The sequence below is a fragment of the Chenopodium album genome, chromosome 6 (genome assembly GCF_948465745.1).
Source record: "Chenopodium album chromosome 6, dcCheAlbu1.1, whole genome shotgun sequence".
NCBI lineage: Eukaryota > Viridiplantae > Streptophyta > Magnoliopsida > Caryophyllales > Amaranthaceae > Chenopodium > Chenopodium album.
Genome location: NC_137839.1, coordinates 59,829,293 through 59,844,844, shown reverse-complemented (window position 1 = coordinate 59,844,844; position 15,552 = coordinate 59,829,293). Strand labels below are relative to the sequence as shown.

Below are 15,552 nucleotides of genomic sequence, written 5' to 3'. Positions count from 1 at the left end.
TCTTAACCTATAACTCTCCACCAACATACATGAGGCAAACCATAAAAACTAAAAGAAAAAGAAGAAATCCGCATTCGGATTGAAATCCAAAGCCACATTGAACTCGGTCAAGGACATGACATGAACATCATTGAAAAGATGGAAGGTGAACTCATATTCTTTATCACCATTAGGAGTCACACTCAAAGAAGCCAAGAACTCCCAAATAGCCTCAAGGTAGGTCCGGTAGCTCTTAGTAGCATGCATTCCAAATCCAAGAATATTAAGTAGAACCCATAAATCATCATCAATCCCCAACTTTATCATACTAAATTGATGGTAATGCCGAGAGGGACTATAGGCTCTCTTTTGGTAGTTTTGCCAAGTAGGCTTGTTAGATTTGACAACGAAACGAATTTTAGGAATGGGAAGGGGTTCAAGGTTTTTGTGATTGAGGAGAAGATGTGTTTTAGGGTGATGGTTCTTCTATGGAAATGTTTGTTTTTCTTTTTTTGGTTTTGGAGGTGATGACTTTCAAGTATTTAGACATGATGATTCACCAAATAATCACAACCAAATCACAAATTTAACTTCTTCAACACTCCAAACCATAAATCACACCTTGGTTCAGTCGACCAACTTCAATCACAACCAAACTACCAAAAACCAACTTCACCATCACAACAAATATGCTCAAATATGCTACAAAACATCAAACAACACAATGTAAGCTATTATCAATCAACAAACAACACAAATAATCATCCAAAATTCAATATCAATCATCAAAATCACCATAATTCATACTACTACTATTCACAACCATGAACAATCTAATACTTGCAACTATATGATATAATAATGCAATTTAGAGTAAAAGAATATGATTATACCATACAAGGAGCAAGATTGAACAATTTTTGGCCATCAATTCCCTCAAGAACGAAAAAATCCCAAATTGCTTCAACAATGGAGGAGAGAGATTGGAGATTGATGTGGATGAAAGTAATGTGATTTTTTTTTAAAATGATGAAAATGTAGGAAAATTTTTATGATTTTTGATGAAATTTGAAGGAGTATATGATGAAATTTAATGAGTATAGGTTAGGGTTTGTGCAGTTTAGAGTGGGAAAGGGGTGCGCTCGAGCTATGATAGGGAGGAAGGAGAAATAAGGAAAAGAAAGGAAAAAGAATAAGAAAAGGGGTCACCACACAGGGGTGCATGGCCGCGCACCCTGGCAATGCGCCCGTGCCAGTGTCGCGCGCGCCCGTGCCTCTGAGCTTTCCTGTTCTCTTGGTTTCCTTGGTGCGTTCACGTGTGGGCTCTTCGTTCAATATCATCCCAGGTCTATTGAACCCACCAAATATGGAAGTTTCAAAACATATTGACAGTGGGTTCAACATCCTAAAATAATGATAGCACCACAATGAACCCACTAAGTTCAAGCATTCTTCAAATATAAGCACAATTTTTCCTATCTTACCTCACTAACATTTCTTACCCTTTTACTTCAAAATTCGATAAAATCGAATATAATCACATAAAAAACCGCAAAGTACCTTTCAATTGCTCATGTTCACTTGAATTAATCCAAATCCATGAATTCACCCTATAAATCCAAAAGAAAAACAAGTGAAAGAAAAGAAAATAAAAGAAAGAACATTAAGAAAAAGAAATCAAAAGAAAAGGTTAGAAATCTCCGGGTTGCCTCCCGGGAAGTGCTTGCTTATGGTCCTAAGCTCGACCCTTCCTCCAAATCATGGAGGGTCAAAGAACACCACCTTATTCAAAGTGGTGGAAGGCACAAATTCCTCTTCAATAATTAGCAACTTCTCATTGTTGCTTGATAAAAATCCGTTTGATTGGACTTCTAAAGCAAGCCTCTCTTGCTTCAACTTCATTCTCATTCTCTTCTTTCTAGAAGCTCTCGCTTTCTTCTTAATCTTGTTCCTTTTTTTTTAGATAGTTTCATACCATCCACATCCATGGAATCATCCTCCTCCTCTTGAGGGCAAAGCTCAAACCAATGCAAAATGTCAATTACCTCTTCGTCCATAGCCTTTGAAATTAAAGCTCGTTTTTCTCTTCACTAACTTTCATGCAATCAAAACTCACAAGCACATCATCAAAAATCTCATGAAAATCATTAGTTGAAAATTAATCACACACACATTATCAATGGAGCGAGGGGAATTAACACACATGATTCCTTTCACAAGGGACAAAGACTCATGCATCAGTTTTAACTCAAAACTTTCCTCATTATTACCAACTCTCAAAGTAATACGACCTCCCTTAACATCTATCAAAGCTCCTGAAGTAGCTAAAAAGGGTCTTCCTAAAATGATAGGAATGTGGTCATCTTCCGCAATCTCTAACACAGTGAAATCAACGGGGATAGTGAATTCTCCTATCCTGAGGGGAACATCCTCAACTCTACCTTTAGGAAACTTAATAGAATGGTCAGCCAATTGAAGGGTCATGTTGGTTGGAAGGAGCTCACCTATCTTAAGTCTCTTGCAGACGGAATAGGGAATGATGCTAGCACCAAGATCACAAAGGGCATTTTGGAATAATTTCCCTTTAATATTGCAAGGGATGGAGAAATTTCCGGGATCTTTCATCTTTGGGGGAAAGTCATTATGGATAAAGGCACTACAACACTCCCCCAAACTCATCGATTCCACCATGTTGCAATCTCTCTTACAGCTCAAGATTTCCTCAAGAAATTTAGAATAGTTAGGCATTTGTTCCAAGACTTCGGTGAAAGGAATAGAAAGATGAATTTTCTTAAGCATCTCGATGAATTGCCCAAATTGTTCATCCAATTTGTGCCTATTGAATTTTTTGGGGTAAGGAAGTTTGGGTTTGTAGACTTCTTTTTCTTTCTCTTTCACCTTCTCAACTTGTTCCTTAGCAACTTCCTCAACCAAAGGGCTCTCATCTCCCTCATTCTCAATTGGACTCTCTTTCGCATCACTCTTCTTAGAAACCTCACTCTCAAGGACCCTACCACTCCTAGTGGTGATAGAACAAGCCGGTTCCTTAGGATCAAGTCCTTGTGAAGGTAAAGAAGAAAGGGTAGCATGCTTTTTCGAGGTGATGGCTAGTTGAATGATTTGGGTCTCATGCATCTTTCTATAAGTTAACATGTCATGAAACATTTTGTTACTAGACGATATGTAATCATTCAATTTATTGGCTTGACCTACCATGACATTCTCTAATCTACTCATATAAAGAGATAGTTGATCATAGGAATTATCACCTTGCCCTTAGGTCTTTGGAGTAAATTCGGGCGAGGGACCTCTTTGAGCATTGTTGTAAAAATTTCCCCTACTTTGGTTACTCTAATTACCCATACCTTGATTTTGGCAAAAATTTTGATTATGGTTACCATAACCTTGGTTATGATCCCCATATACTTGGCCGTGACTTATCATTATAACCATAGTTGTTATGGTTACCACGAAACCCTTAGGTTACTTGGTTCCTATAACCACTATTTTGGTTATAACTATCATAGCTCTCATGGTTGTGATAATTCCTATTCCCAATATTATTTTGAATATTGAATCTAGGTCAAAAATCATTATTATCAACATAATTCACATGCTCATTCTCATTTCCATCATATTCATCACATCCATAACAAGTAACATTGGGGCAATTAGAAGCATCATGATCATTCTTTCCACATAAATCACGAACATTCTCTAATCATGCAACAAGAAGCGAAAAGAGGGTTAGAGTAAGAAGATGTACCTCTCCCCGGAAATCGGGAGGGAAGAGTTTGTGCTTGTGAAGAAGCATTCTCAAGCTTAGACTTGATAGAAACCACCTCTCTTCCTAAGCCCGAAATTAGTGTGGACAAATTGTTGATAGTGTTGAGTTGATCAAAGGAGCCATTTTCGCTTGTCGACTCTATCTCAACTTCTTGCAATTCCATGTAGTTCCTCACTACATCATCTATCACATCCACAACCTCTTCCACCGTCTTGTTCATGATTGGGCCTCTGGCTGCGGCATCAAGACTTGACCTCTCTCGAGGACTCAAACCACCATAAAAAATATGAGTGATTTGGTAAGTCAGATTTCCATGGTGAGAACACTCTCTTTGATAATCATTGTACCTCTCCCATGCTTCATGGAGGCTTTCACTAGTCCTTTGCTTGAAACTTTAAATCAAAGCTCTAGTTTCCGCCGTTTTCTTTTGAGGGAAGAAACGGGAAAGAAATTTCTTGGTGACTTCATCCCAAGTTCTTAAGGAATTAGGCCTCACTTCCTTATCAAGCCATTCTTGAGCTCTTCCAATTAGATAAAAGGGAAATATTTTAAGCCTTATGAATTCTTGAGCAACCCCGTTCACCTTAATTGTGTTGCAATATTTCTCGAATCCTTAAGATGATTGAGCAAACTTTCATTTGTTCCTTCACTATATTTTTGCCTTTTAATCGAAGTTATCATGGTCGACTTGATTTCAAAGTCACTTTTCAGGATTAATAATGGAGCAATTCCGCTCTCATACTTGTATGCACCTGAAGTGCCCAACTCCCTCAATGTTATCCTTGGGACTTCTCCTATGTTCACTTGCACAAACAATCCCAAATGAAATTATTAGTAGCACGGATACAAATGTAGCCTAAAAGAAAAATCTTTTTGTATTTTTGAATTAAAATGAAATCCACTCAACAATAATAGCAAACAACTATGTCATTCCCCGGCAACGGCGCCATTTTGATTACGGGTGGAGACTAGGTCGTTGGACTAATCTTCCCTAGGCCAAACAAAATTTATATCACTCAACACACCCTTATAACTAGTATAGGGTTAAGTAAAGGATCGAACCACTAGGAATGGGAGGTGGTCACTATTGCTAGAGTTAAGTTATTTCGAAGAGGTAAAGTAAGGTGTGTGTACTCTAAAACAACTAAGAGAACGAGATTAAAAACAAATATATCAAACACTAGGGTTTGGGATCCACATATACGTTCAATGAATACAACTAATCGGGATTGGAATTGACTACGTTGAGTGTTGTGAGGGAAAATCAATTAGGCAATCAAGAGAGTATGATAAGAAATTCTCCAAGAGGTCAAACTAGCATCAAGTACAAGAGACTCTAGCAAGGGACTTTACCACCAACTCAATCGACAAATGCAAGCCACAAATCAAATGTCCGTATCAATGTGAACTTACAATGCAATCTAGTGCAACAATAAAAGTTAGCTACTCTTCAATCAATCACACACATGCATATAATCAATCAACCAATTTAATCACTACATCAACTTGTAGACACCCATTTGTGTCTCCCCAAAACCAAACCCGGTGATGAGTACCTTTCACGTCGAATCATAATCGGATGAAACGAAAGTGTGGAAAGGTCTAGTGTTGCGGAAAGTTTTATTTCTTTTCTCTTCTCCCTGTTTTGGAAAACTTTATTTTAAGAAAACAGCCAATCCAGTTTGGTTGGTCCATGATATGGGTCCAATAATGGTATAATTGGATGGGGCTTGCAAAGACCTTTCCAACGATATATTATAAGCCCAATTCCGATGAATATTGAGGAAGTTATGGCCAATTTACTAAACTGGGCCCGGTTTGAGATTTATGTACGGCCCAATGATCTAGGGGAGGGCCTAATATGATTTATCATTCCTAATGCAATTAGGAATGGTTTTAGTCTTCTAGAATCTTCTAGAAGGTTCTTTTCATTCCTAATTCAATTAGCATTGATAAGTTGACTTTGTTGACTTTTCAGAGTTTTAATCAAGATCAAATAGCATTTTCGAAGAAATTATATTATTTTATCTTCCAGTACGGTAAATTTATCAGATTTTCGAAAACGCGTTGAAATCCAGTTTGGCGTCCAACCCCAGGCCTTGGCGCCTGGAACCAGGCTTGGCGCCAAGCGCTAGCCATTGGTGCCTGGCGCTAGCCATTGGTGGCTGGCGCCAGCTAGCCAGGGTTGGCACCAGCCTTGTTTTGCGTGCGTCAGACTCTGTTTTGTTAAATTATCTTTTTTGGCTGATTTTCTCTATAAATATCGTATTAAAAACTCCGTTTTCATGGACGAATTCATCATCTACATTCACCAATTCTCTCATTCTCAAGTATTCTTTAGCATTCAATTCTTTCTTGCTTTTTCATACAAAATTCCGCATTCACAAGATCTAGATACACCTAGCCATATTCGAAGTTGCCTTCGCCCTAGACGTGAAAGGTTTTAATTTCTGAGGGTTTGGTCCAAAATCTCTCTTTTCAGTTATTTAATTTAATTGTTTTGATTATTATTTTCCTTGAAGTTACTAACGTGTGTATTTTGTTATTAGAAAGAGGTACGAGGCATCAAAGTAAGTACTTTATTGATTAATTGATATTATGATGTAGAAATCATGTTTACATTGTTATTATGATTCCTAGTATCATGTCTAGGTTAATTTTAATGTTAAATATGATTGTTGTGATGCTTCCTATGCTCTTCCTAATATTTATGATTGTTAGTATCATGTTAGGGTTAAAGATTTGATTTTTATTGCTTAGTGACATGCTAGGGTTTGTTATTAATCTTGTTAGTATCATGCCTAGGATATTGCTATTTTTTATTATGCTTTAATATTAACGTGAACATGATTATAATTATAATTGTTATAATTTATTATTATTTTGATGAGGATTATTTTATTTATGATTATTATTATTATTATTATTATCATCATTATTATTATTATTATTATTATTATTATTATTATTATTATTATTATTATTATTATTATTATTATTATTATTATTATTATTATTATTATTATTATTATTATATGATTATTATTATTCTTCATGATTATTATTGATTATGTTGCTTGATACATTATTTATTCTTTATTGCTTGATCACACCTTTGATGCATGTTTAAAGGGAATTGGTACTTGTAATCATGCTTAATAAGATAATTAATAATCTTGTTTAGGGTTAATATGATTATAAATTCAAGTGATCGCCAATAATAGTTTATTTGTGCATTATATTCAACCAACATAGATAAAAAGGGTTTAGGGTTAATCCTATTGATTGCATGTTAATTAAAAAGCGCACATGAATACAATCAGAATAAAGTAGAGGCCTATTATTAGGGCAGGTTCAATCTCTTTTAGGTTGGATTTGTACCTTCATCCCCGAACCCTTATTTGGTTCATGACCTTATGGAGTTGACGATATCTTGGATCGTTAAGGGGTGTTACCTTCATCCTATGAACGGTTTACAAGTTCCTTAAAAACTTATTGGCGACTCTTTTGCTCTATCTTCTTCCCTTTTGGACGCCACTGTACTTTAGTGTATGATCACAGTGGGGTTCAAGCTAGTGGGATTTTAAAGGATTGAATTTATTCCCTACAGTTTTTGGCGACTCCACTGGAGAGGATTTCTATTTTAATTCCTAAATTTGTTTCGGCAATGATTTAGAATGAGTGGATGAGACTCGAAAAGTTCTAAGTATTTCATGTGCGTAATTTTGATTAACATTATTGTCATATGCATAAAAAGGTTCTCATTGGAAAGACCATCTGTAATGAGTCAAAAATATAGGATTTTACACGTAGGAAATTTGGGAAATGTCTTTCACAACTAGGACTGAAATAACACCGTGCGAAACTGGAAGATTTTATTGAGCACAGAAAGCTGCTGAGGCATGTGGGAAGTAGCGTCAGGGGCCAGAGCTTGGCGCCACACTTTTAGCCGTAGCGCCAGACGCCAGTATTGGCGCCAGATGCTACAGTTAAAAGTTGGCGCCAGTCTCTGTTTGCTGGTGCCAATTTCCCCCAATACCGAGCCAGAAATATGCGTTCTAATTTCGACCTGTTTTTCGTATTGTTTGCTCGATCCTACTTCCTGATTGAATTTTTTCTCACTTTTCTGAAACCCATATGTGTTCTACATATGGACATAACCCTCTGGGAATTCATGCTCCATCTACCCGATTGAACGCTCCTGGCAACAAAGGGTACATCCGAGATGTTGAATTCACTAAACCATGGAAGTGAGTTTTTTCTAAAACTCGCGGTGTCCCATCCACTCGCGCCAACCCTTCACGGTTAGGCTTCCGCGCGGTGCATCTGGACAATTAACCATGGACCCTCTATTGACTAAACCATATTCCGAACTTTAGAGAACTAGAGCCATGGTTAGGTTGCGAACTCATTGCATCATATTGTGCCTACTTGACTAATTGTGCATTATTTGTTGTGCATATATATTCTATGTTTCTCTTAACCGTTTGTTGATTTGTGTTGAGACTAAAATTAATGACTTAAAGAACTTTGCCTAATTAATCAATTAATTAATTAATTTGAGTCAATAAAGTCTTTTTTTTAATCGGAATTGACCTAGTACGACTTTAGGCATACCCTAGTTGACTAATAATATTGGTGCCAAAGTCTGAGCTGTAGCGCCACGTTATAGTGTGTAGCGCCAGACATTTACTAAACTGTCTGGCGCCAATCACCATAATGCGACGCCAGTTCTGTCGCTTGGCCGACAGTTCGGATTATTTGTCGAGTTGTCACCTAAAGTCTAATTAACCAGTTTACTAATTAATTCGGTTAATTTTCTCTGTCAATAACACCTTGTCGAGTTATTAATCGAGTCTTGGTCACATAGTCTAGCCACATGGTCATAACATGAGTCTTAATGCACCATCTACACTCACTAGTCTTAGCACACACTTTGAGTATGCATCACCATGACCATGTCTTAGGTTCATGCACAAGTCGGTCTTTTCCGTCATTTGAGTTGGGGGGTACATTATATTCCTAATTCTTCATATCCCTCCATCTAAATCTTCTTTCACATTCTATTCTAATTTTCCTTCACTTCCTCCATCAATTGCATGTTGAATAAAGTATGAGTCAAATAATTAACAATAAGTATCCCCAAATTCCTTTCCCACAATACTTGGTCGAGGAGAGAAGGGCGATTAATCAAGGACAACCTCTTTATTCAGGTCTCACTTTTTGATAAACCGATTTGTCAAAAGAGGAAGGCCAAGAAGATAATGGCAACTCAAGAAGAAGTCAATGATCTTAAGAACCAACTGGCTACCGTGACTGAAACACCGAAGCTTCTCGCACTCAAGGTTGATGATCCCGTGAGGCAACAACAGATGAACCTCATGCAAGAAAGTCTAAGCAAGCTATCTAGTGACTATAAATTTCAGGGCATGAGTTCACAAGGGGTCTCGCTGGACAAAGAACTTCTTCCGCATAAGTTCGACGCCACTGACATCCCTAAATTCAAGGCAACAGATAACCCTTACTTCCATCTAAGAGCTTTCGAAACTATAATGAGCATTAAGGGTATCGATAAGAAGGTTTTCCCCTCTCTGTTCCCACTATCTCTTGAAACCGTTTGCCAAAAATGGTTCTTCTCCCTTGACAAGGAGAAAACCTCTACCTGGGAATCGATAGTGAACGCTTTCGTTGATAGGTACAAGTGCAATATCCAAGTTGAAACCGACCATAGACAACTTGAGATGCTAAGACAAAAAGAGAATGAAGGCTTTACTTCTTTCTTTAATAAATGGAGGGAAACTTCCGCCAAGGTGATTGAGGTCCCCACCGAAAAGGAGTCTGTAAGGATGTTTGTCAAGAATCTCCAAGAAAAGTATTCAAAGCACTTAAAATATCAACACAACTTGAATACTTTCAAGGCCGTTTATGACATCGGAATTGAAATCGAAGACGACCTCGCAAAGCAAAAAGCTACTAACAATGGTAACCACAGTGGCTGGAAAGGAAAGAAGAACGACAATCCTTCTTCTTCCGAAAACGCCCACTCTAGTAATAATGTTAGTACCTTTGACCATAATGATGTCTTAGCCATAGATAATCAAGGATCTAAAAGGAAACCCAGGCGAGAGTTCACACCCATTGGAATGACCTACGATGCTGCTTTCGATCGTCTCTATGATCGAGGATTAATCAAACCTATTGGCCCTACCGAGGATCCAACACCAGAAAATCGATCTTCGAGATGGAATCCAAATTCCTATTGCAAGTACCATCGAGGAAACGGTCATACCACTGATGAATGCTACAGGTTTCAAAATCTCATTCAAGACCTCATAGAAGCAAACAAGGTCCCATTGCCTCTAGCTAGCGAGAAGACTGGGTGATGATGAAGCGAATGACACAAGACAAGAGGTGAGCTGCAACAGCAAGATTTCATGGCCTCTTTTTTCTATTTCTTTTTCATTTTTTTTCCTTTCCTCAATAAGTATAGCATAGGCACCTTTTCCTTTCCTTAGATTAACTTTGTAGATTCTTTAATTTCTTCTAATAAAATGAGCATCTATTTCCTTGCATATGATCATCACATTGCATTGCATCAAAAAAAAAAGAAAAAAAAAATAAAAAATAAAAAAGAAAAAGATCCATGTCGAGCTAAACACAAGGTATACCAATGATTTAAGGCAACCCTTGTAGCCACATCATATCTCCTTTCGCCTTTCTAATTTACAAATCCTTTCTTCATAAACCACTTTGAGCCTCGTCTAACGATAGACCTTTCTTTTTTCAACCTACATTTATCTAACCTTGGGATGGGATGGTGTGTAACTTATGCAATTCTAAAAAAAGGGCTTGAGTGATTCAAACAAATTAAAATAGCAAAAATAGCAAAAAATAAATAAAAGTGTACAAAAGGGAAAGTGTTCCAATGTCTTTGAAATGAAAATATCTTTGATAAGAATACGTCTCAGATTGCGTCTCTTATCGAGTGCTCGGTACCGTGCCTGAGAAACATGAATGCCATGTGAGTGATAGACCGCATGATCGGGATTGTCCACACTTATAAAAATAAAATAGATGCTAAAACAAAAAAAAAAAAGAGCTAAAAAAAAGAGTAGAAAACCTCAAGCATAAAAATACAAATATTCAAAAGCAAGGTTGCACACCTTGGGGGCTTATCTAGGGTCTTGAGCCTTTATCCCCTTCTTCTTCAAACCTTTAGCCTAACCACGTTACAACCCTTAAAAAGACCTTTTTTGAGGTATACACACTTGTGCGAGGTTCGGCTAGAGCTACGTTCGGCCTGATTCCTAACGGATACGTAGGCAACCCCATATCGAGGTGCAGCCGTAATAAACATGCATTCATATTCACATTCACACACTTACACCATGATCATATCAAGGGATATCCCATGCTCATCCCTATTCATTTAGAGCTAGACTTGGGGGCTTGGTCCTTACATCATTAGCTTACCTAGCCTAAGAGTCACCATTATTTGGCTCTTCTAACAATATGTTTTTCCACACACTTAGCTCTTGCGGCCTAACTTTAGTGTCACTATCACACACATCACGCATACATAACCAAATATATTTCCCTTAGGAACCCTTTGTCATGAAATCCTAACGCTGAAGCATGCTTCGTCAAAATCACTCATAATTGTCATTGCATCACGAAGTATGAAGTGCTTAGCCTCCGTGCCTAAGTTATCCAAATACTTTCATCATGGAGTCAATAGTTGAGATAGCCTAGGATGAATTAATACTTGAACCTTAAGAGATAGTATCAAACAACATTTGACTAAGCTCATTCAACATGCATCTTCAAACTTTTGATTTTCTTTTTCACGTCTTTCTTTTTCGGGAGAAAGTCGGTACCCTCCACAAAAATGACGGAAAATTTTTGCTTTTTGCATTTACGAGTCGCACGATCACATTATAATGCACACACGGGTCACGAGTCACACGTGTCTTTTCACTTCGAGTCGAGTCAACCTCGAGTCAATCAAACATATCGAGTCAAGTTTATACCTTGAGTCGTGTCAAGTCGATGAGTCAAGCAACATTAAGCCATAGGTCAACCCTAAGATAATTAAAGAAATTGGAAAAGTTCTATAGTAAAAAATAAATACAGGTGCAGCAGAATAGGGAAGACCCTACTCCAATTCTTGGCGCCAGAAATATCTCAGCAACGACAGAGCTCGAAGCCTCTCAGAAAGGTGATTTCGACCTCATGCAACAATTTCGGGTTCCTTGGTACGCCAGTTAGCCCCTATAAGAAATTTGACATGATTAGTAGTCGGCTCGATTACAATCGTAGTAAGTGATTGACCTGACAAAAAATCGTCTCACTTAGCTTAAGCGCCTAAAACACTGGCTCATTACAATCGGTTCAAAAGCAAGCACTTAAACGACAATATTTCCAAATATGGATTGTCGCGCATTCTTATTAAACGACAAAGTTTTCCAAAAATTGGATTGTCATCCCCAACTGACAATATTTTCAAAAATGGATTGTCGTGCATCTTCTTCAACGACAATTTTTCCAAGATTGGATTGTCATCTCTGGCAAAGTTTCCAAGCGTGGATTATCGTGCTCCTTCTTTGTTTGGCAATTTTTTCCAAGTTCGGATTGTCATCGCTGGCAAGTTTTCCGAAATTGGATTGTCATACACCCAGTTCCCTATAGCAAAATTTCCCAAAGGATTGTTGTAGGTTTCTACTCATCATAAATTTCGGCAAAAGTTCCTCAACGTGGATTGTCATTCATTTCAGCAAGTGGCAAATTTTCCCGAAGTGGATTGTCGGTCGACTCTTTTTTGCAAATGTTTCAAGACGCGGATTGTCAATAGTGGCAATATTTCCCCAAAAGGATTGTCCCATAGCGCTGGCAAGTTTCCAAGGTGGATTGCTTTCAAGAGTTATATTCCAAGATGTGGATTGTCGATCGTAGTAAAGTTCCTATGAAAGATTGTTACGAAGCATTGGCAACTTTTCCAAAAAATTGGATTTTGGCAAATTTTCCGAGGTACGGATTGTCGCTTCATCGTGACAACATTTCCAAGGATGGATTGTTACGTGGCATTGACAACTTTCCCTAATCCGGATTGTCATACATCATACAAGGGTTGTGTTGGCAACTATTCCCAAATAAAAGAGGATTGTCGACATACTGGTTTTCAAGCAGCAAAGTACCGACGTACTGGCATAGCAAACATTAAGAAGCAGTGATCTTTTCGAAGACTATCACAGCGGAAATTTGAGTCATATCAAAAAGAAGCTTTTTTTTCAGAGACGAGTGAACATCGAAACAGCAAGGTGACGTTCCCTAGATTGTGGAGAGTTGTCACAAACAACTGAGGATTGTTTCAAGAGAAGCAATCTTCGATAGTATTCCCTTGGATATGGAATATTATCAATGCGGATGAAGATTGTTTTAAGAGAAATAATCTTCGATGGTATTTCCTTGGATGTGAAATATTATCATAGCGGAGGAGGATAGTTTCAGGCGAAGCAATCTTCTAATTTGGAAGCAATTACGGGCGTGGCGGTTTTCAAGCGGGATGGCATTCTCTAGCTTGCAGGAGGTCATCAAAACAGTAAAGCAGCAACAATCGGTTACTTTCAGAGACGTGTGCTCGACGGTGCAAGTTACGCGTTTCTTAACTCTTTTATCTGTTTAACTAACGCTAGTTTGCAGGTATCGGCGTTACAAGAGTGATTTAGGATCGCAGAACGTTCTGAATCATTCTCCGTCCCTATCGATACTTTGACTTTTGTTTTCGAAACTTGCGTTTCTCCAAACTCAGTCAAAGTGGGGGCTTCTGTAGACACCCATTTGTGTCTCCCCAAAACCAAACCCGGTGATGAGTACCTTTCACGTCGAATCATAATCGGATGAAATGAAAGAGTGGAAAGGTCTAGTGTTGCGGAAAGTTTTATTTCTTTTCTCTTCTCCCTATTTTGGAAAACTTTATTTTAAGAAAACAGCCAATCCAGTTTGGTTGGTCCATGATATGGGTCCAATAATGGTATAGTTGGATGGGGCTTGCAAAGACCTTTCCAACGATATATTATAAGCCCAATTCCGATGAATATTGAGGAAGTTATGGCCAATTTACTAAACTGGGCCCGGTTTGAGCTTTATGTATGGCCCAATGATCTAGGGGAGGGCCTAATATGATTTATCATTCCTAATGCAATTAGGAATGGTTTTAGTCTTCTAGAATCTTCTAGAAGGTTCTTTTCATTCCTAATTCAATTAGCATTGATAAGTTGACTTTGTTGACTTTTCAGAGTTTTAATCAAGATCAAATAGCATTTTCGAAGAAATTATATTATTTTATCTTCCAGTACGGTAAATTTATCAGATTTTCGAAAACGCGTTGAAATCCAGTTTGGCGTCCAACCCCAGGCCTTGGCGCCTGGAACCAGGCTTGGCGCCAGGCGCTAGCCATTGGCGCCTGGCGCTAGCCATTGGTGGCTGGCGCCAGCTAGCCAGGGTTGGCACCAACCTTGTTTTGTGTGCGTCAGACTCTGTTTTGTTAAATTATCTTTTTTGGCTGATTTTCTCTATAAATATCGTATTAAAAACTCCGTTTTCATGGACGAATTCATCATCTACATTCACCAATTCTCTCATTCTCAAGTATTCTTTAGCATTCAATTCTTTCTTGCTTTTTCATACAAAATTCCGCATTCACAAGATCTAGATACACCTAGCCATATTCGAAGTTGCCTTCGCCCTAGACGTGAAAGGTTTTAATTTCTGAGGGTTTGGTCCCAAATCTCTCTTTTCAGTTATTTAATTTAATTGTTTTGATTATTATTTTCCTTGAAGTTACTAACGTGTGTATTTTGTTATTAGAAAGAGGTACGAGGCATCAAAGTAAGTACTTTATTGATTAATTGATATTATGATGTAGAAATCAATGTTACATTGTTATTATGATTCCTAGTATCATGTCTAGGTTGATTTTAATGTTAAATATGATTGTTGTGATGCTTCCTATGCTCTTCCTAATATTTATGATTGTTAGTATCATGTTAGGGTTAAAGATTTGATTTTTATTGCTTAGTGACATGCTAGGGTTTGTTATTAATTTTGTTAGTATCATGCCTAGGATCTTGCTATTTTTATTATGCTTTAATATTAACGTGAACATGATTATGATTATAATTGTTATAATTTATTATTATTTTGATGATGATTATTTTATTTTATTTATTATTAATATTATTATTATTATTATTATTATTATTATTATTATTATTATTATTATTATTATTGTTATTATTATTATTATTATTATTATTATTATTATTATTATTATTATTATTATTATTATTATTATTATTATTATTATTATTATTATTATTATTATATGATTATTATTATTCTTCATGATTATTATTGATTATGTTGCTTAATACATTATTTATTCTTTATTGCTTGATCACATCTTAGATGCATGTTTAAAGAGAATTGGTACTTGTAATCATGCTTAATAAGATAATTAATAATCTTGTTTAGGGTTAATATGATTATAAATTCAAGTGATCGCCAATAATAGTTTATTTGTGCATTATATTCAACCAACATAGATAAATAGGTTTAGGGATAATCCTATTGATTGCATGTTAATTAAAAAGCGCACATGAATACGATCAGAATAAAGTAGAGGCCTATTATTAGGGCAGGTTCAATCTCTTTTAGGTTGGATTTGTACCTTCATCCCCGAACCCTTATTTGGTTCATGACCTTATGTAGTTGACGATCTCTTGGAT

General features: G+C 37.0%; 1 protein-coding gene and 1 non-coding gene across 2 annotated transcripts; one reads left to right on the top strand and one right to left on the bottom strand.

The window, feature by feature from the left end:
• Positions 1-574: 574 nt before the first annotated feature.
• Positions 575-3,114, bottom strand: LOC145637011 (uncharacterized). Its single transcript, XM_081688531.1, has 2 exons — positions 2,250-3,114; positions 575-681 (listed from the first exon to the last, which is right to left on the bottom strand). The coding sequence occupies exons 1-2, from the start codon at positions 3,112-3,114 to the stop codon at positions 575-577; spliced, it is 972 nt and encodes a 323-aa protein (XP_081544657.1).
• Positions 3,115-4,074: 960 nt separating this feature from the next.
• LOC145637755 (small nucleolar RNA R71) lies at positions 4,075-4,180 on the top strand. The gene has a single exon (XR_014114477.1). It is a non-coding gene; the product is annotated as a small nucleolar RNA R71 (small nucleolar RNA).
• The last annotated feature ends 11,372 nt before the right edge of the window (positions 4,181-15,552 follow it).